The sequence below is a fragment of the Rana temporaria genome, chromosome 1 (assembly GCF_905171775.1).
Source record: "Rana temporaria chromosome 1, aRanTem1.1, whole genome shotgun sequence".
Lineage (NCBI taxonomy): Eukaryota > Metazoa > Chordata > Amphibia > Anura > Ranidae > Rana > Rana temporaria.
In genome coordinates this window covers 123,260,411-123,285,511 of record NC_053489.1, presented here as the reverse complement: position 1 = coordinate 123,285,511, position 25,101 = coordinate 123,260,411, and the positions used below count along the sequence as shown (strand labels likewise).

General features: G+C 41.1%; 1 protein-coding gene across 1 annotated transcript in view; it reads left to right on the top strand.

The window, feature by feature from the left end:
• The window catches only part of MCTP1 (multiple C2 and transmembrane domain containing 1), a 1,082,102-nt gene extending 1,057,236 nt beyond the window's left edge, over positions 1 to 24,866 (top strand). The window contains exons 20-23 of the mRNA XM_040342284.1: positions 6,932 to 7,041; positions 13,529 to 13,638; positions 18,405 to 18,502; positions 22,747 to 24,866. Of these exons, the coding sequence (XP_040198218.1) occupies positions 6,932 to 7,041; positions 13,529 to 13,638; positions 18,405 to 18,502; positions 22,747 to 22,818 (390 nt within the window). The 3' untranslated portion in view covers positions 22,819 to 24,866. The remainder of the gene's footprint in view (positions 1 to 6,931; positions 7,042 to 13,528; positions 13,639 to 18,404; positions 18,503 to 22,746) is intronic.
• Positions 24,867 to 25,101: the final 235 nt, after the last annotated feature.

Here is a 25,101-nt window from a genome sequence, read left to right as displayed (position 1 = left end):
AATACCACCAAAAGAAAGCTCTATTTGTGGGGAAAAAAGGACGCCAATTTTGTTTGGGAGCCACGTCGCACGACCGCGCAATTGTCTGTTAAAGCGACGCAGTCCCGAACTGTAAAAACACCTTGGGTCTTTAGGCTGCATATTGGTCCGGGGCTTAAGTGGTTAATATTCATACCAGACCCAAAGGGGATGGTAATGAACTAAGGGGGGACCCATTCTGTTTTTTTTCAATGACTTTGACCTGTATTGCCGGGACCCGACAATTCATTATAGCCGCGAGTAGTTTTAAAATACTTTTTTTCCTTTAGAAATGTCATTTTGTGCAGGGACTTTTCTAACTCCGGGAAACATGCGCTACTTTACAGGCATACTATAGACATACTATAGAAACCCCCAGGTACGAAATGTAAAGGAATATTTCACGTTTATTGTTTCACTTTAAGCATTATTAAAATCACTGCTCCCGAAAAAAACATCAGTTTTTACAACTTTTTTTTGCATTGATACATGTCCCCCGGGGCAGGACCCAGGTCCCCAAACACTTTTTATGACGATGACTTTAACGGTGTTCACGTGTTCAAACAAATTTTTACCTGTTCGCATGTTCTGCTGCGAACAAAACTGGGGGGGGGGCGTTCGGCTCATCCCTACTACTAAAGGTTGTGACCATGCACAGACAGGGCTCATACTTGTGGCCCCTGTTGAGAAATGATGTTCAGGAGTTGCTGGAGTGAGTGCATGTGCCCAAGATGTGATTTATGTAATTTAATTAGGGTTGTAAATGATAAACCTGCTATTTTTATATTCCCCAGTTAATTATAGAGAAAGTGTAAAGAAAGTGGATACCAGTTTACTGACCTTAAAAAGTACAAACAACACATGAGAGCAAATGGTTTGTCCTAGCTTAACATGTGGTCAGTGATGGGTAGTGTCATTATGGGGTTATGGTCCTTAGCCAATTTATAATTAACACACTTTATCAGAAGATTAGAATTCAGTATTTTCTTTTTATGCTATACTGAAAGTCTTACATATTCATAATTCAATAATATTTTCAAAAGAATAATGAATTATAGAATGCTCTAAGTTATTTTCCACTAACCTATGTACTGTAGGAGTAAACAGCTATGAAGCCAAAATAATAACAAGAAAAAGGCTTTGAAGCGTCGAGGGTATGGGCTGTTTTCCCACCAGAACTAAAGTAGAACAAACAAAAGAGTTTGAGAACATTGCTTCTTGAATCCTATTTAGAAGATTAGCGTGATCTCATAAAGCTTTAGGACTTGTTTTTTCCCCTTGTATCATTTGATGTGTCATAAAAGGTGGCGTCAGAGGTTATCGCACTGAGCCAAAATATCTTAATTAACGCTCCTGCAGCTACTTGCAAGGTGTCTACCACTAGGTGGCCCTTCAACATTACAACATTTTTATGTGACAGCTAATACTCAGCCTTGCGCAGTCTCTGGCATTTTAGCATAGGGATATGAAAAGACTGAAATCTGGCAGAGCATTTACAAGAAGGTAGAGAAATTACCCATATATGTGAAATATGGAAAACAAAAAAAAGAAATCAATCCACACATTATTATAGTGTTTCATTAAGAGCATCTGTACTGGAGATTTTATAGATACAATTTTCTTATGGTTATTTTTTCTCTTATCTGTTTTTTTTTTGGAATGAGATGTTCTGCAGTGTGCAGTGCAGAGGCTGTAAAACAATGTAGCAAACCAGACACTTCTCACTCATGCTTAGAATACACAGGAGAAAACATCTCTATTGAGACTCCAGGGAGTTTTATTAACAGAGCGATTTTGAGCATTTTTCAAAGCTTCCAACATCAAAAATTGAGGAAGAGGGACAACCCGGAAAGGAGAAAACAGAAGATGCATGAAGTACACCGTGGAAAAAGTGAATGTTTCTAAATTGCACTGGATATTTTTGTGTGTCTAATGGAACTTGGTTATATATAGTCTATGCCTACTGACAGTGCACATTACACACATGTGCCGCAAAAATATTCCTTAACTACCGTACTACAAGTGAGAGTCTCACAGACGCACATAGACCTAAAGGATTTTTAAAGTGTAAAATATGTGCAAAGAGTTAACACTTTGGGGGTGATTTGCGAAAGGCAAATCCACTTTGCACCACAAGTGCAAGGTGCACTTGAAATTGCACTGAAAGTGCACTTGGAAGTGCAGTCACTTCAAATCTGAGGGGTAGATCTCAAATGAGGGGAAGCTCTGCTGATTTTATTATTCAATCATGTGCAAGCTAAAATGCTGTTTTTTTATCTCCCTTGCATGCCCCCCTCGGATCTACAGCGACTGCACTTCCAAGTGCCCTTTCAGTGCAATTTCTAGTGCACTTTGCACTTGTAGTGCAAAGTGGATTTGCCTTTCGTAAATAACCCCCTTTGTCTGAGTCTACCTTGGTGTAGCATCTATTCAATATGTGGTGCCCTGATGAAATACTTGTTGGCTGGACACTGGAACCTGCTTTTAGGGCCATACTGTATGTTTTCAGAGATGTACGCCCTGAATGCAAGAATTCTGCATTTAGGGAATATATCCCTGAACGCTTATAGCCTTAATCGCAAGTACCACTTGGTACAGTGTCCACCTTCTGCATATTTCAGCCTGTCCTAGATTTTGACAGACTGCTGGTAGTGGGGCTGGATGCTGCACCTGCACCTCCTGGACACCAGAAAACTCCAGTATTTGACACTGAAATGCCAAATCACCTGTTTGTATGTAGCCTTATAATGCAGGGAATGGGTGAGGAGGTGGTGCACTGGTACTCTGCGGAAAGAAAGGGGGGCATTGATGCTCTGTGGGGGGAGAACACAAATGCTCTGTGAAAGGGGAGGGGCACTGATGGTCTGTTGATGGAGAGGGGGTGATTGTTGTTCAGTGGATTACTAACCTACAGTATATATGCTCTGTTTTCCATTCTGCTGCCTCCCTCTGCCAAAATGCTAGTATTTATGTCAGGCAGGAGATTACCTGACAAAGCAATTAAGGAGCCAAAGCCTGGTGCAGGACTGAAAGTTCTAGCAACTGACTGGCAGTGGCATGGAGTCTAGATCTGCAGAACACTGGTATGTGGTTAGAACCCCAGGACAGTCTCACGGAATCTGGGACCGGAAGTATGCTTTGTTCTGGACCCATTTTTCCACATGTGACACGATGTACAGGCAAAAAATCATCAAACAGCAAAAAGGAATTATGTTTTTTTTGTGTATGTTTTTGTCTCATTATGGCTACAGAGAGTCTATTGAATTTATCTACACAAACTGTGTCTGGTAAACTTACAATGAGAAGTGGATGAGCAAGGAGTAACAATGTGCTGTACTACAGAAATGGTAAACAGAATGGTAGAGTTTGGATTATAAGTAGGGATGAGCTGAACACCCCCCCCCCCCTGTTCGGTTCGCACCAGAACCTTCGAACGGACCGACCGTTCGTGCGAACATTTAGAACCCCATTGATGTCTATGGGACTTGAACGTTCGAAATCAAAAGTGCTAATTTTAAAGCCTAATATGCAAGTTATTGTCGTAAAACGTCTTTGAGAACCCAGGTCTTGCCCCAGGGAACATGTATCAATGGAAAAAAAGTTTTAAAAACGTTTTTTTTTTCTGGATCAGTGATTTTAATGATGCTTAAAGTGAAAAAAAAAATGAAAAATTCCTTTAAATATCATACCTGCTGGGTGTCTATAGTATGCCTGTGAGGTGGCACGTGTTTAGAACTGTGCCTGCACAAAATGAGATTACTATAAGAAAAAATTAATTTAAAACTGCTTGCTTTAATGTAATGTCTGGTCCCTGCAATGTGGATGAAAATCATTGAGAAAAATAGCACAGACATAGACAGTACACACACCACGTAGCTTTAGGTGCACACTGCAGAGGACACGGGCAGTACACACACCACATAGCTTTAGGTGCACACTGCAGAGGACACAGGCAGTACACACCACGTAGCTTTAGGTGCACACTGCAGAGGACACGGGCAGTACACACCACGTAGCTTTAGGTGCACACTGCAGAGGACACGGGCAGTACACACAATGTAACTTTAGGTGCACACTGCAGAGGACATAGGCAGTACACACCACGCAGAGAGACAGAGATTGCCGCTCCAGGCAGGTCTTGTTGGGTGCAATCTTCTTCTCAGGAACTGAGGGTGCTAGCAATGCACATAGCAAATAAGAACAAAAGATGATCAGGACAGCCGCACTCCAATCCAACGTAACTTTAATGTAAGAAACTGGAAACAGGCACTACAAGTCACAGCAACGGAACCTAGGTTTTCTTTTGTCTGTAACTCACCACCGTAATGTGAGGCTTTCTTCCTGGTGTGGAGAAAGCCTCTTGAGGGGGGAGGGGGTGAGCAGGAGGGTCAGGACGCCCACTAACACACAGCTCCTTTCTCTATCTGCAAAGTAGAGAGTGTCCTGACTTGTCTGCTCGCCCCCTCCCCCCCTCAAGAGGCTTTCTCCACACCAGGGAGAAAGCCTCGCATTACAGTGTGGAGTTCCAGACAGAAGAACAGGAAGTGAGTATTTCTCCGAAGAAATAAGGACAATTAAAAGCAAAATCGAAGGATGAGGTAAGCGAAGGTGGACTGCACTAAGGTAAAGGAAGCTATTTAGGGATTTCTTTTTACCTTTACAACCCCTTTAAAGTGACTGTAATCCTAAAAATTGTAAAAATAAAAAGATCCTGTTCCTTTACGGCATGATCTATAGCGGGGGTCAGCAACCTGTAGATCGTGATGTACCTGTAGATCGCAGCCAGGTGACTGGTAGATCATGGTCTGGGCTTGCTGACCCTCCATCCCAGAGTATCAAACCAAGAGCAATGCTGAGGGACTACTTGTAAAGTTGAAGCTGTAGTAGAGAGCAATAGCTGCATATGCTGATGCCTCCTCTGTGGCTCCTGTCCCATGCAGAGTGATACCAACTGCAGTCCACCTCTTATCCTGGCTAGCGGTCTCCAGAGTGGTGCCAGCAGCAGGAAAGACGAGATCATCAGGTCAATGTGAAGCAATACAATGGGAATAATTGTATAGGGCTGCTTTCACAACGATTCGCTGGGGTTTACCCACACAGTGTTTCCTGTGGGTTTGCTGCATTTAGCGATAGCCCAGTGATCTTTGACTACTCCCATGTTGTTCGGGTAGATTTCCACCTCTTTAAGGCTGCCTACCCCTGATCTATAACACTATCTATGTTGTAATATACAGTACATGGGTGATCCTGCTTGTTCCTGTGTCCCCCTGTCTGTGCTGCGAACGCTAATCATGGCATCTAAGCCATGATACCATGGTCAGGTTATGTGCCTCTGTTATTCCGCTCTCTGCTTTGAATCTCTTCCCCTCCCTCCCTGCCTGTCAGCATAAGAGCGGCTCTCTTCCCAACCAATCCCACCACTATTCAGCTGCAATATGATGGCATTAACTATAGTGTGTGTGTGTGTTTTTAAAACTAAGAGGCTATATACCCTTTTCCACACTGCCGCTGTGCAGTCACGTGATCCTTCTCTGGGGAAGCTCAGCCCCTCCCGCTTCTCTCAATAGGGGAAGAAGAGCAGAGAAGGATCACGTAACTGCACAGCTGCACTGTATAAAAAAGGTATTTAGCCTTTTAATTTGAAAAAATAAAAAAACACACACACACATAGTTAATCGCAGCATAATCCAGAGGTAATATCAGTAAAGCCAGTGGTGGCTAGTGATCAATATTTTGGGGGAGACTGGCAGTATAGAAGGGATCAGATGCCTCCTTACCTGCTCTGTGTCACATTATTTCAGGACTGGATGGACATAAAAAAAATCACTAATGTTTTCATGTGATATGCTGGCACCAGAAAATCAATTCAGGTGCCTCCCCCCTTTAAAGGCTAAACCAGACAATAATTCTTAAGCATCCTGCTGCTGGCATGGATGTCAGAAGGCAGCCGAACTATGTCATTACATACTGCCACCTTCTAGTGTCTGTGGTGAGCTGGGGGAAGGGTGGGGCTGTCCATAAGGGCTCTACATCATAGCCATGCTTTGGTAAAGAGTAGAAGTTGGGGTGGTTTTATTACCATGTGGAGCCTTTTAATAAGAAAAATAATACATTCTAAATGCACTAAATCAGACAGCTTTGCATCTTCTTTTCTGATGGCATTCACTGGGTATATTCAGATATTTATGAAGATGCAACAGGCCAGCAGTAGAAAAAAAATAGAGAAATAATTGTTTAAAGGGACATGATTTATTACTCATATTGACAATATCAGATGCAACTTTCTTATGCACTAATGCCAGTGTGTGGTATTGTCCTCCCTGTAGGTGGGACACTAAGGCCGCGTACACACGATCGGTCAAAACCGATGAAAACGGACTGAAGGACCGTTTCATCGGTCCAAACCGATCGTGTGTGGGCCCCATCGGTCAGTTAACCTTCGGTCAAAAAAAGAGAACTTGCTTTAAAATTTAACCGATGGACGCCTAACCAATAGGTCAAAACCGATCGTTAGTATACAAAAGCATCGGTTAAAAACCCGCGCATGCTCAGAATCAAGTCGACGCATGCTTGGAAGCATTGAACTTCATTTTTTTTTAGCACGTCGTTGTGTTTTACGTCACCGCGTTCTGACACGATCGGTTAATTAACCGATGGTGTGTAGGCGCATCAGACCATCAGTCAGCTTCATCGGATGGACTGATCGTGTGTACGCGGCCTGAAGGTCTCCTGTGCAGAAATGTCATTGACTTCCCTATCAGCTACCACAGCTGTGTTTTGTCATGCAATTTTTGTACTAGGTATCTTGGAAATTCCGATTTCAACTATTAAATGATTCCTTGGTAATAGATGTGTTAATTGATAGAAAATATGTGTTATTTGATAAACAATCTCCATTCTTCCCCTCTACTAGGACTGTGAGAAGAAAGGATTTATGAATAAACTGTATGCCATTCAAGAGGTGTGCGTCAGTGTACAGGGCGTGCTTGATGAAGTGGCTTCTTTGGGTGAGAGGATAAAAAAGTGAGTACATACGTGTTAATATATATTGCCATAGAAGGCCATATCCATTACGGCTACAGTTTATTTCTCATATCTAGGATCACTTTAAATATAACTAATGTAATCCAAGTAGGCTGGCAGAAAAAAAGACAGAGAAAAACATGTTGTAAAATCTTTGGATTGAAAAAGCAAACAGATAATGAAGAACATTTACAGTATGTGCCTTTGGGTTGCCGAGTCCCAATTCATGAACTTTCTCTATTAAAAGGCCTCAGTACCACAAAAGCTCTTTGATAATTCATATGTTCAAGCTGGAGTTCTGCTAAGTTTCTCCAGGCTCTCACAATAAGGTGAATCCCATGACATTTGCTCAGTGGGAATTACAGCTCCAAATTCAAAATTAAATAGTGTACAAAGGAGCCATGTAATTTCAACATAATGTGGTAGAACTTAAAACCCTTGCAGCTGATGAATTTTGGAAGGTCGTATTACCTTCCACAGGTGGACTGGGTGCTGCTGTCTGTCATCCATATCTTTACTATGCATCAGGACAGCAGCAGAGTATTTTACACACCCATGTACACTTTGCTACCATTATTCACCCTGTCTGAGCAATTACTTTTCACTATTTTGGCTTCCTAGTATATCGGAATACCATCCTCCTTTTTTATCTTGACCAAAATTTGCTAAGCAAAACAAATCTGTAATAATGCTGAACTATTATGACTATCAAGTTCTTAATGGACTGCATGGTTTGTTGCTGCTTAAAGGGGTTGTAAAGGTTTGTGTTTTTTCACCTTAATGCATTCTATGCATTAAGGTGAAAAAACACCTGGCTGTCAAGGGCCTCCCAGCCCCCCGTTTTACTTACCTGAGCCCGTTCACCTGCAGGGGTCGTCCCCGGTGTCCTCTTCTCCACAGAGTCTCTGCGTTGATTGGATAGATTGATAGCAGCACAGCTATTGGCTCCCACTGCTGTTAATTAAATCCAATGAGGTGGCCGCCGGGGGGGGGGCGGGATCGAGTCATACGCTTAGTGTCTATGGATGCCGAGTGTATGGCACAGGAGCTGCCTTTGAGACCCCGGAAGAGGCCTATTGGGGCTACTCTGTGCAAAACAAACTGCACAGTGGAGGTAAGTATGACATGTTTTTTTTTAATTAGTTACCGACCACCCACCGTCGTTATACGTCGGCACTTTAATTAAAGATGGATATCTCGGTAATGGCAGCAGCTGCTGCCACAACCGAGATATCCATCTCTTCAGTGGGCGATCCTGTCAACGATAACGGTGGTCTCCGCGAGATCGCCGTTATCGGTGGCGGGAGAGGGGCTCCCGCCGCTCTCCCGCGCCCTCCGCCGCTTACCGTAGCCGTCGGTAGCGGCGGAGGCGATCGGGTCCGCTCGGCTGCTGACTGGGGATGCGAGTGAGGGAAAAATGTCCTTCACCCATCCCCATAGCTCTGCTGGGCGGAAGTGACGTCAAAACGTCAGTCCCGCCCAGCGTCTTAAAGAAAAATGTTTTTTTTTTTGTCATTTGAAAAAATGACAGTTTCAATTTTTATTTTATTTTTTGCATTTAAGCCTAAATATGAGATGTGAGGTCTTTTTGACCCCAGATTTCATATTTAAGAGGACCTGTCATGCTTTTTTCTATTACAAGGGATGTTTACATTCCTTGTAATAGGAATAAAAGTGATAATTTTTTTTTATTTCAGTGTTAAAAATTGTAAAATAAATAAAAATAAATCCGAAAACAAACAAAACATTTTTTTAAAGCGCCCCGTCCCGACGAGCTTGCGCGCAGAAGCGAACGCATACGCGAGTAGCGCCCGCATATGAAAACGGTGTTCAAACCACACAAGTGAGGTATCGCCGCGACCATTAGAGCGAGAGCAATAATTCTAGCCCTAGACCTCCTCTGTTACTCAAAAAATGCAACCTGTAGAATTTTTTAAACGTCGCCTATCGAGATTTTTAAGGGTAAAAGTTTGACGCCATGCCACGAGCAGGCGCAATTTTTAAGCGTGACATGTTGGGTATCATTTTACTCGGCGTAACATTATCTTTCACAATATGTAAAAAAATTGGGCCAAATTTATTGCTGTCTTATTTTTTTATTTAAAAAAGTGAATTTTTTCCAAAAAAAGTGTGCTTGTAAGACCGCTGCGCAAATACGGTGTGACAAAAAGTATTGCAATGACTGGCATTTTATTCTTTAGGGTGTTAAAAATATATATATAATGTTTGGGGGTTTTAAGTAATTTTATAGAAAAAAAAATGTTTTAGTCTCGTAAACACCGAATCTGAAAAACAGGCTCGGGGCTTAACTAGTTAATTTAAAAAGGAACCTTTAGAACCACTTTAATCTAAACAGGATTTCCTAAGGTCCTATTAAAAATCCAGAAGCTAGTTCACTCTGCCATAGCACTTAAGCTTCCCCTGGGAGCTTTTATTATATCTATACACCTTGGCTATCCCAACTCCTCCGCCACAGTGTAAAAAATACTATTTATTCAACAATAATGGATGCAACTCTCATAATGGCTACGGTAATTGTCCTGACTTTGGAACTTCAAGTGGAACTCTATGCAAAAAAAGATAAAGTGTTTGTTACCCCAACACTTCATATTCCTGATATGTGACTGCTGTACCATGTACTTGTATGAGAAAGTATCCTGTTCTCTTTGTATTGATTCCTTTATGTGTAATCCCTGGTGTTCCTGCCAGTCTCCTTGCTCTCCTATTAAAAACTGACCACACTAAAAAGGGGAACACACTGTGGCCAGTTCTCCAGCTGTGCTGGAAACCCAGTGCGCTCACCTCCAATGATCAGATTTGTCCTGACACAACCCCATGCCCCCCTCCCTTTCCCAGGCATTCGCTGGGAATATTAGCTTGTTGTTGTTTCTCCTCCCCCGGCTTATGCAGCTGCGAACAGAGGGAATGTGATCACTTATAAAAAAGGGAAAAATATATTTATAATGTTTTTCATATCTATACACAAATGTTTTGCCTTTCTTTTCTATTTTAAACTGAATGGCTTGTTTGACAATGTGGTAGCTTACAATCACTTTAGGAACAGGGTTGTGATAGTAGCAACACATCTCTGGTATTCATGATACATTTTGGGTCAGCTTAATGCCTCTTTGACTGGTTGTCATATAAACAGGTTGAAGATAAAAAGGTGATAAAGCTAAAATAAAAGTAAAGGGAGCTGTGCTGACCATATACATTCAGTTCCTAATTGTGCATGTACCGTGTTGCCCCGAAAATAAGACCTACCCCGAAAATAAGACCTAGCGTTATTTTCCTGGAGGGCTGCAATATAAGCCCTACCCCGAAAATAAGCCCTAGTTTAAAATGCTTGTAAAATTCTATAATCCACTCTATTACAGTAGTATATAATGTACAATGTGTGTGTTTCTCTAATATAATTGCGGGGAAGAGACCTCCAGCGAGTCACAGAAGCGCAGAGCGGCGCTATAACGAAGGTATTTGGCACAATTATATTACAGAAACACACACATAATACTGTAATAGAGTGGATTATAGGATTTTACAAGCATTTTAACTCCGTTCACACTGGGAATTCCTGTCAGGCAGGGAGAGAGAGGAGGAGAGAAGACGGCACATTACATGGTAAGACCTACCCCGAAAATAAGCCCTACTGTGCCTTTTGTAGCCAAAATTAATATAAGACCCGGGCTTATTTTCGGGGAAACACGGTATATAGAAAGTGCAAGATTATCAATTGAAAAGATCAGTTGTGCCCATAAGGGTAAATGTCCATTGATTATTGTTTGTGACAGGTTATTCCACCACACCAAAAGTGCACCTCCACCACATAGAGAGCATGCTTACCAGATGGCAAGCTTGCGGCTAACACCCAGCTAGGGCCTTTATCCTGGAGAGAAATCTGATACCAGCTCTAGAAGGGATAACACTCTGTGCGGGAAAGGCCAACCAGATGTCTCACCACTCTCGCAAGGACCAAGGAGTACACCTCCACCACAGCATTCAAAGGACAATGAGCCAGGATACCCCCCAAAATTGGCATAATGTAAAACCAACTACACCTAGTAGTACTGCACTTACAGCAAAGAGCAGATAAAAAAGCAAGGAATAAAAAGCCGGCCGGCTTGCATAGACCACCCGTCTCTCCGGGATCTTAGTAACGCGTTCCTCCTTTTGATGCATTTCTTCACAAGATGACATTGTCTTGGGGCACTGAGGTGGAGGTGTACTCCTTGGCCCTTGCGAAAGTGGTGAGACGTGTTACGGAGTGTTATCCCTTCTAGAGCTCGCATCAGATTTCTCCCCAGGATAAAGGCCCTGGCTAGGTATTAGCCACAAGCTTTTCAAGCTTGCCATCTGGTAAGCATGCTCTCTATGTGGTGGAGGTGCACTTTTGGCTTGGTGAAATAACCTGTCACGAACAATAATCAATTGACATTTACCCTTATGGGCACAACTGAGGCCTCGTACACACGACCAAATTTCTTGGCAAAAACCAGCAAGAAATTTCTGTTTTGTTTTTTTTTTGCAGAGGAAACCGGTCGTGTGTACATTTTTCGACGAGGAAACTGTCGAGGAACTCGACAAGCCAAAAAGAGAGCATGTTCTCTTTTTCCTTGATGGGAATGGAGAAAATTGGCACGTCGAGTTCCTCGACAGTCTAACAAGGTACTCGACAAGTAAAACGATGTGTTTCGCCCGTCGAGTTCCTCGGTCATGTGTACGAGGCCTGATAGTTTCAATTGATGATTTCTGTATGTATCCCACAGTAGAGCTGCAGCTTTATTTAGTTTGTTTTTAATATTTATGTGTTAGGGCTCTTTCACACTGAGCGTACAGTTTCGTCTGTCAGTTTTTTTTTGCGGACCTGTACAGGCGCTCCGTGCTCCTCTATGGAGCCGCGGATGTCATCGGTGACATGCCCGCTGACATCCGACCCGCTCCGATTCGCCAAAGTGTGACGGAGGAAAACCCTACTTTTCCTTCCGTCTGGCGGATCGGATCGGGTGAACACGGACATACGGTCCGTGTGCATCCGATCCCCCCATAGAGGGGAGCGGAGAAAAGACAGGGCGGTCCCTGCACAGTGTGCGGGGACCACCCTGTCATCCGCCGGCACAGCGGGGATCAACGGAGCGATCCCCGCTGAGCAAGCAGAGTTGCACGGGGCGGATCATTACTGATCCGCCCAGTGTGAAAGAGGCCTTAGCGCGGTAACTTTTCTTTTTTTTCTAACAAAGCTAAAATGTTTAACCAGAAAAAGTGTTCACCTGTCTGACTGTGCAGAATGATAGGAGTGACTAAATCACAGGACTGGCTGAACATAAATACAAGTCCTACTTTAAGCAAATGATCTTTATCTCTGGGGTCACTAGAAATCAGTGTCAAGTATCTACTAAAAACTGACATGTCACTTTAAGATGGTCGCACCTTTTCATGTAATATTTTAGGTATCAGCAGTAGGTTCACCGCAACTGTTGTCTATAAGGCTCTTTTTGTACATACTGCCTGATTTGCTGCTAAACCACTTAGGCCTCGTACACACGATAGGATAGCCAGAGGACAACGGTCTGAAGGACCGTTGTCTTAGGTTAACCTATGAGGCTGACTGATGGTCCGTCGTGCATTCATACCATCAGTTAAAAAAACGATCGTGTCAGAACGCGGTGATGTAAAACACAATGACGTGCTGAAAAAAACGAAGTTTAATGCTTCCAAGCATGCGGCGACTTGAATCTGAGCATGCACGGGTTTTTAACCGATGCTTTTGCATACTAACGATCGGTTTTGACCTATCGGTTACCAGTCCATAGGTTAAATTTTAAAGCAAGTTCAATTTTTTTTAACCTAAGATTAAATTACCTATGGTGCCTACACACGATCGGTTTGTACTGATGAAAAAGGTTCTTCAGACCGTTGTCCTCTGGCTATCCTATTGTGTGTACGAGGCCTTAGACATAGATACTATAGATGCAGTCACAAAACATGTTTTAAAAACAGACATTGCATTGTCAGCCATTCCCTTTTGTCTATACATATCCAACACTGTGTGCTATCCTGCTACAGTACTCCTTTAGCTACCCTATATGAGCTGTGTCGCAGTATATTATAAGAGTATGTCTTATTATAAGAGTATGTCTGATTAAATGGTTAGATCTATTCCCCTGATGCATGAAGACATTTTACAAAGTGTTATAATTCACGATGAAGAGCTGTTGGTCAATATTCTCAGTTCTTGTATTATTTCTAGTAAGTGAGTTATTGGATATTGAAGAGTGATTAATAGGAGCCATTGTCTCTAATGTTGTTGCCGTACGATTTATTTGGCATCATTTATCTTGGCATTTCCTCTTGTGCACATCCAGCAGTAAGCAAAGAAGAGTAATACGTCTGCCTGTCTCGTTTAGCCCTGCACACTTTATTTGTTATGTCTTTCATTAGATATATGAGAGGATTAGGCTTGTGACTCATGTCATTTTTTTCCATACAGCACAGTCAACTGGACGGTCCCATTCCTAACCTGGCTGGCAATTATCACCTTGTGCGTCTTAACGGCTGTGCTATATTTTATCCCACTCAGATACCTCGTCCTTCTGTGGGGTAGGTAACATATTAGTAGAGCCATTGATGCTCTCCACTGATAAGTGTTTTTTAAGAGGATGACTTATAGTTTTAGCAGCTACAGCACTTATGATCTAGAAAAGATTGTCTGATCGAAGAAGGACTGAAATATCACTACACAATGAGTATCTTAGCTGTTATTTTTCCTCCGAATTTGTCATCACACTAAAAGTTGGCACCATATGGCCTATTCCTGAGAAACTGAGTGCAATTTATTGGGCTTTTTCATAGGATCAGTCCACCCAAATCTGATATTTTAGGTCTGGTAGGACACTGGCAGGTTCAGTGTCATGGTATACCTCTCATAGAAATCCTGCTGTATTTTCATAAAACCCAAGTAAATGAAAAGGTTCATGTACTGTTTCAATAAAGGAGACATTTGCAGAGGCTCAGATAGAGGTGACCTTCATGGTTATCTGTGAAAGTTTGCTACCTGGTCATGTATGAAGGGGAATCTGTTATCTGGTATCATGATCCAGTGAGCTCAGTTTCTCTCCTACTTTTCATATGTTCAAGACCTATTTTAGAATGTATCATCCGCCCACTGCCTAAAACCACATTGTTTTAAGTAATATGATGTTTTGCTAAACCATGTTGCTTTTAGGTTCCCTGCTCCATCACATATAGATGGTATCAGCATCCTGCAATCCCTGTTACATCAGAGCTATGACTGGGAGAGAGATGGAAGCAACATGTAGCACACCCCCTTAAGGGCCACAGATAAACTGGGACCCCCCACCCTTCAAAGCCAGGCACACCACAATTGTACAGGCACTTCAGAGTCAGAGAATAGTTCATGACTTTGTTTTTGTTTTTTTATTGAGGATAATAAGTTGGATAGGGATGGGAGGTTATGGGATGCCCACTTGACTTCAATAACTTCAGAGAAAACTCTTTATATAAAGTCTCTATATACAGTCTATATATACTGTACAAATCCACTTCTTCCTCCAGCACACTCAGTCAGATTAAAGGCAATAGCCCATTACAGGCAGGAACCTGAGGCCCCTTGGTTGTGTAGCAAAGTGTCCAGTTGTATTACAGTGTCCAGCTTGTACTATCCCTCCTGTGGCTACTGATCCCAGCACCACCTCTTTAGGCACTGCCAACCCACCTTGCTGCAGCTGCTCCTTTACTAGCCCTTCAAGATAACTTCTCCACCACAGTCCTCCAGACTGACACTCACCAGCCCACCTGGCTGACTCTCTGGAGATCTCCCAGTAGTACTGACCTGCTCCTGTTTTCCTCTCTCCTTGCTCCCATGCCTCTATGAAGGGCTTCCTGCAAGTATTTATGGCAGGATCCTTCTAGCACCCGAGCCCCAGCCTAAGATCACCCCCCACACTAGGGGGCATCCTCAAGGGCCACCGACACCCTCTTCAGCACTCCATCTCCATCTTCCACCCGACTGCCCCTCCTGGCATGACACATTCCTATTTATGAGGTAGCCTGCCCCATGCCAGCTGTTTACTGGGGATTGGCTGAGGCCCTCATAAACATTGCAAGTAGCTCCTTCTAGCTTCCTACCACTATGTCCAGAACATTCTTTGATGTCCCGGAAAACATAGGGAGGCACAAGAAGGCTGCTAGGCTGAGTCATCCAGCCCTGAGTCACTGAACCCTGACCCAGATTTACAGCTCAGGCTTAGCACTGAGCTGGACCAAGTTTCCCCACACTAACCATTCTACACAAACAAACTTAGCCCACTAGAGGGTGCTACAAACACAAGGAGCCAATCACATGTACTGCAGTGCAAATGTGCTAACAAAGAACATGCAGACAGGAGGAAAAAGCAGGTTACAAGAGAGATGAGCTCATCAGAGTGCTGCTTCTCCTTCAGGCTGTGGGCAGGGACAAGTCCTAGTTGTACTACAGTAAAGTCTGGTCTTAAGGGTGTTCTCTGCTGTCTGCCTGGGTGTGGTAAACCTTGCGAATCAATGAACAGAACTATAAATTCTTTTCACCAGTAAATGTTTATATATATATATGTCTTTGATTTGATCAGTTAATCTGGTGGTAAACATTAACATTTCACTGACTTCAGCTGTTGCTTGGAATTGCTCTAGATCCTGTTAAAATGTATGTTGTAAATCTGCTGTTCTCTATATCCTTATAATACAATTCTGTATATTCATGTGATCTCTCAAAAAAATACAAGTAAACAATGATAAGCTTTGTCCATGTCAGTGATTCACAGCACAGGGTTCAGAAACAATTTGTTAATGTTACTAGAAACAGACTGTTTCCCCTTGTCCCTAGCGGACCTCTTAATGCTTAATGGCTTTATGCTGTAGTGGCTACAAGATAATGTATGACACGCCACGCCAGCACTAAAGAGATTGAAGCAAGCATTGGCTCTTTTCATTTATTAGATACAAAGGTCTTCACAGAGATTTCCCACATGACAGCACTTCTGCCAGCAAACAGAGAGCAAGGCCAGATCATACACATTCTAGCTCAAGATGACTTGACAATTTTGTTTTCACTGGCTGGATTCTGAACCAAAACTCAAATGATTTTACCCATTGTTTACCATGTATATCCATTACTACAGTTTGGATGAAACCTTACATTTGGCCACTTCCAACCCATATCTAGACCTCTAGCAATTAAAATTGTCACATTCAGCAGCTAAATGATCAATTATACATAGGGCTGCTTATAGGCAGACAGATTATGCATGCATAGCATTGGAAAAAGGGGAAGGGTAAGGGCAAAAAGAATAGTTGCTGAAGCTAGACTTGGGGATATGCCCACCCAAAAGTTTATGGACTATTTCGGTACTGATGGAAAGCAATAAGAGTTGTTGAATTAAAAAGGATTTATTACAGAATAAAAAATACAGAACAATCATACAGATCAGAAATTTGGCGAAGTCTCGACTAGTTTTGTGGGTATACCGCTTCTTCAAGAGAGCCAATCTATAAAATACATGACAATATAAAAACATATACAATACAGTTCAGCAGAGAAATAAATAGACAATAAACAAAAATATTGATAGCTTACCCGATGGGTAATAAAAACACATGTGGAGGCAGGCCGCATAGCATTTTCAGAGTAGACTACAAACCCCATGCAGAGAAATGAAAAACATCTAAAATAACAGAACCCTCAGTGCAGTGAGTTTGGACTGCACATGTCCAATGTTACTAATAACATTTCTGAAATTGCTTCACCATGCAACCTATCATCTGATTCAGATAGTGCTAACCAATGATGATGAGTAACATGATCTTCTGTAGCTCATGTGCAAGCTAAAATGCTGTTTTTAATTTCCCTTGCATGTCCCCCTCGGATCTACAGTGACTGCACTTCCAAGTGCAATTTCAAGTGCACTTTGCACTTGTAGTTCAAAGTGGATTTGCCTTTCGTAAATAACCCCCTATGTTAGATACAGGGGAATACAGAATACAACAAAAAATCTATACAGGCATATCCCACTTTTAAGTACACAATGGGGTTTATTTACCAAAGCTGGAAAGTGCAAATTTAGGCTCACGTCTGCATAAAAACCAATGAGCTTCCAGGTTTTATTACCAAAGCTTAATTGAACAAGCTGGGGTTAGAAGCTCAATGGTTTCTATGCAGAAGTGAGCCTGGTTTTGCACTTTCCAGCTTTAGTAAATAAACCCCATTGTGTACTTAAAAGTAGGGTATGCCTGTATTTTCATAGTACTGTAAATGGTTAAGTGTATGTGCTCATGACGCTCACTTCACAGTGGGCATTTGGCGCCTAACTAACTAACTAACTAAAAATCATTCAATCAATCAATGGTGTATCCGTCAATGATCAGGGAAGCCAACATGTCACAAAGTAATTATATACATTGAGTATAGACAAAAACTATAGTTGAACAGCTTACATTTTTTTATCTTCAGATAGAGTGGGAATGGATAGAATTTATTTCAGGTTTTGACTACTGTCTTTTTTTCTGTTAAAGAGATTTATATTCACTTCCTGTCCTTTTGCCACAACAGAATTTAGGAAAACATCCTCCATGGATTCATAGACCTCAGCAATACAGCGCAAGAAGCCCTTTACCACTATTCCAATTAAAGTGTTTATTTTGCTTTCTGTGTCCCTGGTGGGGAGATTTCCCTCTCTTTCTGCCCAAGTGACACAATAGGAAGTGAAAAATCTCCCCAATGGGAACGTACATCAATAAAAACCTTACAGAAGTGCTAACCATTTTCCACTACTACACTAAAAGTAAAGGTTTTTAATGGAGTTATAGTTTAACGTACCATGTCTCAAGCCTGGGCAATTCAAACTAAGCATTTGCTGATACCTTTATTCAGTGCAGAAAATTGCCAGTCACCACACACAGTGTAAATAAGTGAAAACCACATGTCTAACAATCGGTGGATCAATAGAATTATACAGTATGTAAATCTTGACTTTTCATACAAATGTCAAACTTGGCCCCACCCGTATCACTATTGTTTCGTGCAGCCAGTGATCACATTATAAACCCAGCTGGCATGTGGGACCAAGTTTTATATAAAGTTATATATGATGTCTAAGTATGTATGCAGCAAGAAACAGTTTTAAGCGTCTGGATGTAATGATCGTCTTGCAATGCTGTTTTACTGACTCTGATTTATCATTTGACCAGTTTCAAAAATAGTTATTTTAATTAGCATTATTTAATGTAATCATCAGTGTTAAAATGTAGAGAGAATATTTGCATATATTTAAACAAAAATTTTACAGTTTCTCCCTATTCTTTTTTTTTTTTAGGAATTAATAAGTTTACAAAGAAAATTCGAAGCCCCTACACAATTGACAATAATGAAATTCTTGACTTCCTTTCCAGAGTTCCATCTGATGTGCAGTTGGTGAGTGGTCTCTTTAATATTACTGTGCAAAAACCAAGAGGGTATATAATCAGAGCGTAGTTCTGGTTCCTTGGGTCAGACATATCTGGAGAACCCAGGAGTTTGAATTCTAATCAGAACCCACCTGAGCGGTACCCCCCAAAACTGTGAAATGCTAAATATACAATGCAGTTGTGGTTACACAGTATTCAAACACAGCCTCTTAGAGCCCAAATTATTCATTAGGAAGATGGGCTGGTAGGCACCTTGAGTGTCATGCAAAAGAATCGCTTAACCACCCTCCTTCACCTAGCTATGCACACCCACTCTTCCTCACTCCCATCCCTCTCTGTTTGGAAAAAAAGCCCTGTGTAAGTTCCAAACTAACTTGTCTAAGTTCATACAGGGCTATGGGCTCCTTTCCTACCTCCATGTAACAGGTCTAAATCAATCAAAAGGCACTTGGCATTGTAATGTGTGAGAGGGGGAGTGAGCCACATGCTCATCCACACCCATAAGGGCCAGATATTCTTCTTTATTTTTTTTAAAGATATTTCTATTGAGTTTAAGGTCAAACTTACATACAAGAAAAAGCAACTACGTTGTTGCCCATCTCACTGCACAGAAAGGGAGTATGCACTCAACAAGCATTAAACAATAAACAATAATATACAAATATCATCACACACTTCCCTTGTGGTTATTGAATATATGATGACAAGGCACTATACAAGTAACATAGATTGAGTCTAGTAAATATGAATCAAAATGAATAAGGTGGTTAGCACAACCAAAGAGTCGTTAATTAGTTTCAGGTATATGTGTCTTGTTGGGGACCTCCATCATAGTAATATGGACATGAAAATATAAGATGCAGAGTAGTTTCTTAGCATGAGATGGGTCACCAAAAATGCCTAGAAGGCAGTTATTGGGTTTCATGATATTTGGTAAACCTAGTGCCGAGCAAACAAAGGAACCTATATCTATCCAAAAGTCCTGAACCATGGGGCAGGTCCAGAAGCAGTGTATAAAGTCAGCAGTTTGGCCACATCCTCTAAAATATTCTGTGGAGGGGGATAGCCCCATTGTATATAACTTGGCAGGAGTAAGGTGAGAATGATGAAAAATCATAAGTTGGATAATGCGGTCTCGAGAGGATATAACTGAGGACCTGTATGTATCACTAAATTCAGACCAGTCTGCCTCTATAAGAGGGATGTGCAGGGAGGACCACTTTGTCTGAGCAACCCGGAATCTAAGGTTACAGTCTGTGTTGAGGGCAGCATAATATGTGGAAATTTGTTTGGTGGGATCTGGGTGTCGCATCATTTTCTCCAGTGAAGGCACTCTGATAGGGTTTTCCAGAGAACCAAATTGTGCATGGACAGCATGTCGGAGCTGATAATATTAAAACAGGTAAGTGCGTGGTAGGGAAAAGTCCGGGCGCAAGTGGCAAAAGAACTTAAAACCTTTTGCGGTATATAATTGACATTGATATTTAATCCCCTTAGAGTACCATCTCTGTGGGTCAGGCAAGGAGTATAGTTCATGCAAGTTTGGATTAAACCACAAGGGGTTATTGGGGAAGTTTGACCATGAGTCTTTAGAAAGTTTTACAACAACCAATTGAAATAAGGAGGGGGAAGTACATAACATTGGCGTGCCTGGGTGATCCGGGACATGCCCCTTATATATAACATTGTGGATGGTTTCCAAGGAGGAGGCGATAGCCCCCTCTGTAGTGGTGCAGGTGTTGGCCACAACCAGGTGTAGCCAGTCATGGGTATGGACCAGTTGGGATGCCAAGTAATAGAGAAGAAAGTTGGGGAATGCTAAGCCCGTCAAGTGTGTGGGGGGACGTAACGTTTCAAGTGCCACCCTAGGAGGACAGCCATTCCATAGGAACACTGTGCATATTGTATCAATACGTTTAAAAATGGATTTGGGGATTTTGCAGGGGGAATTAGTCATAATGTTTAGTAACTTAGGCAAATAGATGATTTTAAGGACATTGGTCTTTCCCATAAGCTCCAGGGGTAGATCCATGTATTGCTTAGTCTGAGTCTGCAACTGGATTCAAACAAATTGTTTTTAATATAAGAAGAAGAATTGAACTATACTTCCTAGGTATCTAAAGGAAGACACAATTTGTAGTCTGGAGTTCAGGTTAATCATAGGTATTGCCGCTAGATCCAAAGGGAAAAGATTAGATTTATCCCAAATCATCCGGACGCTAGAGTAGTCACCAAAAGGTGTTAATTTCAGACAGAAGAGTTTTTAAGGAATCATGAGTGTCAGCCAGGTAAACTAGGGTGTTATCTGCGTAAAGCGAAACACGCTCCTCTATGGTACCAACAGGGAGGCCTTTAATTAAAGGGGAACAACAAATACGTATAGCAAGAGGTTCCATAGCCAAGGCGATTAGGAGGGGTGACAATGGACACCCCTGCCCAGTTCCTCTAGTTATTGGGAAGGCATCAGTAACATGAGAATGAACTTGTATACAGGCCAGTGGTGATGTATGAAGGAGTCTTATCCAAGCTATATTATGAGGGCCAAATCAGTAAAGGGATTAGCACTTGAAACAAGTAGGACCATTCCACTAGGGCTGCAACTAACGATTATTTTCATAATCGATTAGTTGGACGATTATTGTTTTGATTAATCGATTAATCGCATAATAGCCTTAAAAAAAAACAAATTAGCATTTAAAAAAAACATTTGGGCCAATTTGTTGTTGGGCAGATTACAAAACACAAATTGCCGCAAAAACACATTACATGCTTTTCTGCAGCTTCTCCATTGAAGTATATTGAACCAAAAAAATCAAAATAGCACCGTTTTGCGTTAAACAGTCCTTGCCCTTTCCAAATACGCAGCAGCTGAAAAAAATCATGGATGTGAACGTGTCCCATAGGAAAACATGTAAATGAACTGTAGTGTGTTTCTGCAAAAAGCACCAAAAAAAAAAGGTGTGACCCAGGCCTGAGATGTTTAGTAACATAATGGGGTTAAAAAAAAAAAATAATAAGTACAAAAAGAGCAAATAATCGTTACTGTAAGAGGTTAATTTTTTTACTGTGGGACAGTGAAAGTAATATTTACAGTAGCGTTTTGCTTTTTTGTACTATAGAGGGCTAATTTTTGTTTTTTTAACCCCATTATGTTACTGGCCGATTAATCGATTATGAAAATTGTAATCGATTAATTTCATCAGTTAAAAAAATAGGAACTTGCTTTAAAATGTAACCAAAAAATACACGCATGCTCAGAATCAAGTCGACGCATGCTTGGAAGCATTGAACTTCGTTTTTTCCAGCACGTCGTTGTGCTTTACGTCACTGCGTTCTGACACGATCGGTTATTTAACCTATGGTGTGTAGGCGTGACGGACCATCAGTCAGCTTCATCGGTTAACCTAGGACAACGGTCCTTCAGACCGTTGTCCTCTGGTTAACCTATTGTGTGTACGAGGCTTAACAAACACAGGGGACACATCCTACATGTAAGTTTTGTGATTTTTCTGTTCTTAATTTTAGCTATACTTAACCTTAGGAAACAGTTAAGACCCCCTTTGGTTTTTTATGCTTTTGTTTGCTGAGATTTTCCTTCACTTCTTGTGCAAGGGAATTAAAAAGAAAATTATGAGAAATCCCCTCTTTGACAATCACTGAAAAAGGTGTCAACTTTGAAGATTTTAGCTCCTACTCTGGTGCCACTTGTAAAGTTTAAAATTTCCTAGCTCTTTCCACGGTGCTATACGATAAAAAGAGCGAATCTCCCTGGCAGGTGTTTTAGTACATTATAGCCAAAACAATGCTCTTTACACCTAATTTTACACAGTCCACTGTTGGCAGCTTTATTTTTCTCTGCTGGAAGTGCTCAAGAGTGCCATGGGGCATTTAGCACTCAAGTACCTTCCTTTTACATAAATTAGCTTAATATCAGAGAGATGGCACACACCCATTAAAAGATAAAAAAAAAATGTATAGACTAATTTGAATCAATTAAAAAAAAGTAAATATCCTTGTGGTAGGGAAAGACTTATGTGTACATCCTTGTATTTCCTGGAAATTCTACTTTCTGTTGACACATTTTCCTTTTTCATCTTTTTCCATCTATTATTTCTCCATTCAAGCTGTAACTTTTACTGTTCTGTAAGACCTTGATTTTGTTCTCAGGAAGAAAAAAAATATTCTCTATATTTTTCCTTTTACAAGAGTGTGTCCGTTTAACCATTTTTTTGTACTTGTGTGTTTAAACAGGTGCAGTATCGTGAACTGAAACCAGACCCCAACCACAGTCCAAGCAAGCGGAAGAAAAATAATCTTGGTTAGCCAGCGCTACGCATTACAGACAATAGCATCTGCTCATCCCAGATAAAGGGACGCCCTGTGGCCTCACATGCATTTCCATTGTTTATGTTACCTTATACTGTATTTTTTTATCATGATAGAGAAAAATTGTAAATATTGTATAAAGGCAGATACCATTGTACAAAACTAATTTGATAATAATTTGGGAGTTTATCTCTTGATGTGTGAATGCTTTGCTTGGGCCAGTAGCACAATGCTCTAAATGATGTTGTTTAGCAGCATTCAGAGTAGTGTACATGCTGTGTAAACAGCAGGACATAGCAATGTCTGCTCTGATAGGGGCTGGGAGAGTTGTTTAAAGGCTGTACATGTTTGAATGCACATGCTTTTGCCAAAAATACTATATTTACTACATAGAGCAACTATTTTAGTTTTAAGAAGAGTAATATGCACTTTTAGATTCAGTGCCTATAGATACCCATGTGCCAGTGTCAGAAGTACAACATTTAAAACTCTAAATTGCAGCCATGGCTCAACCAAGTCGAGTGAGGAATGGTTGGATCCTTTAGACAATTTTGTAAAACAGCCCTAACAATACTTCTTTACATTCTACAAAAAAAAAAATGTTTTTGGTGTGTGTATCTGGAATAAACAACCCCCTCCCCACCATTTGGTAGTAACAAGTAGGATGGGTAAATGTGAAACCTCCAAAAAAGTAACATAGGCAGAAATAAAGCATGACAAAAGTTGTAATAAGAATTTAAAAAAAAAAAAGTTTTGGAATCAGGTATCCTTTAAAGACTGATTCCAGCCCAAACTTTTTTCTGTAAGGCAAAAAATAGTAATTAAAAGAATATACTAGTAATGTACAATTAGGGGGTATAAACCAAAATTCGTAAAACAGTAGTGCCAGAATTTAAAAGACATGATGAGGTACTATTCAATGAGTTGATAGTCAAATATTTCCCACTTTCATATGTATTAATGGGAGCTGATGCAAGCTTCAACACTGAATGCCAACCCATAAATCTTAAACACACCCATATTTAAGTGAAACTACACATAGGGGAATTTATAAAAACTGGAGCAGACAGAATGTGGAGTGGCAACCAATCAGATTCTATCTTATGCTTGTTCAGTTAGGTTTTGAAAATGAAAGATAGCAGCTCATTGGTTTGTATGAACAGCTGTTCAAGATTCTGGCTGATGAAGTTTTAATGAATTCCCATTACAGTCTTCCAAAGTAACTCACCTTTAAGAACCTTAGCTATTTTGTCTGAGTTGGTAGTTCTAGTGGTAGTAAGTTAATAACAGCTGGACTTACTTTCTCGTTTCTGCACCAATCACACAAGCCAATTGTTCTGTTTTGTTCATCTAATTGTCTGGAATTTAACCATACAAAGGTAGTCCAAACAGCATAATCCAGCTACCACGTATGTTAAGCTAATAATGATACAATACAATATAAGGTTAATATAACTCCATGGGTTACCCACTAAGGTGCGTGTTAACAGGAGTTTCATACAGTAACTGCAGGCTTTTGAACCGTATGCATTAAAAAGAATTGGAAATGTATATACTGAAGAATACAGTAAATTCACTCACACTGAATAGTATCTACTGGAACACAAGATGGAGGTTATTACCACTCTGCACCTCTAGGCAGAACCAATAATGAGTCTGAAGCCTCATACACACGATCCGATTGTTGGAAGGAGATTTCTGTTGACAGATTGTTGTCCTAAATTCTGACCGTTAGAACGCTCCTTCTGACAATTGTTGTCCAACTTTCAGCCAACAAATGTTGGATGGCAGGCTAGTAAATTTTCGGCGGACAACGGTCTGTTGTCTGATTTTCATATCATCAGTACATAAGTCTGTCACACAAAAGTCGAAAGTACAAACATGCATGCTCGGAATCAATGCTCACCAAACACGAAATTAGCAGAAGGGGCCCAAAGGGTGGTGCTCAAGAGCTGAAGTTCTTCGTAGTATTACTACATTTGTGTTTGTTGGCTGGCTGACATTTGTGTACCGTTAGTATGCAAGACAAGATCCAGGCACATGCCCTTTGGACAAAAATCAGACGCTCGGTTGGCCAACAATTGGATCGTGTGTATGAGGCTTTAGAATGACAAAAAAACAATAACCTTTAAAGAACTTTAAAGCATGTGGACCTTTCTTAAAACATCAAGATTCAGCAGGAGCAACACACCAACCACCCTTTACCATCCCTATTCACCTCATATGTGGTTAGGGTGTCAGAAAGATGTAGGAGAGTTTACAACAAAAATGTTAGCCATG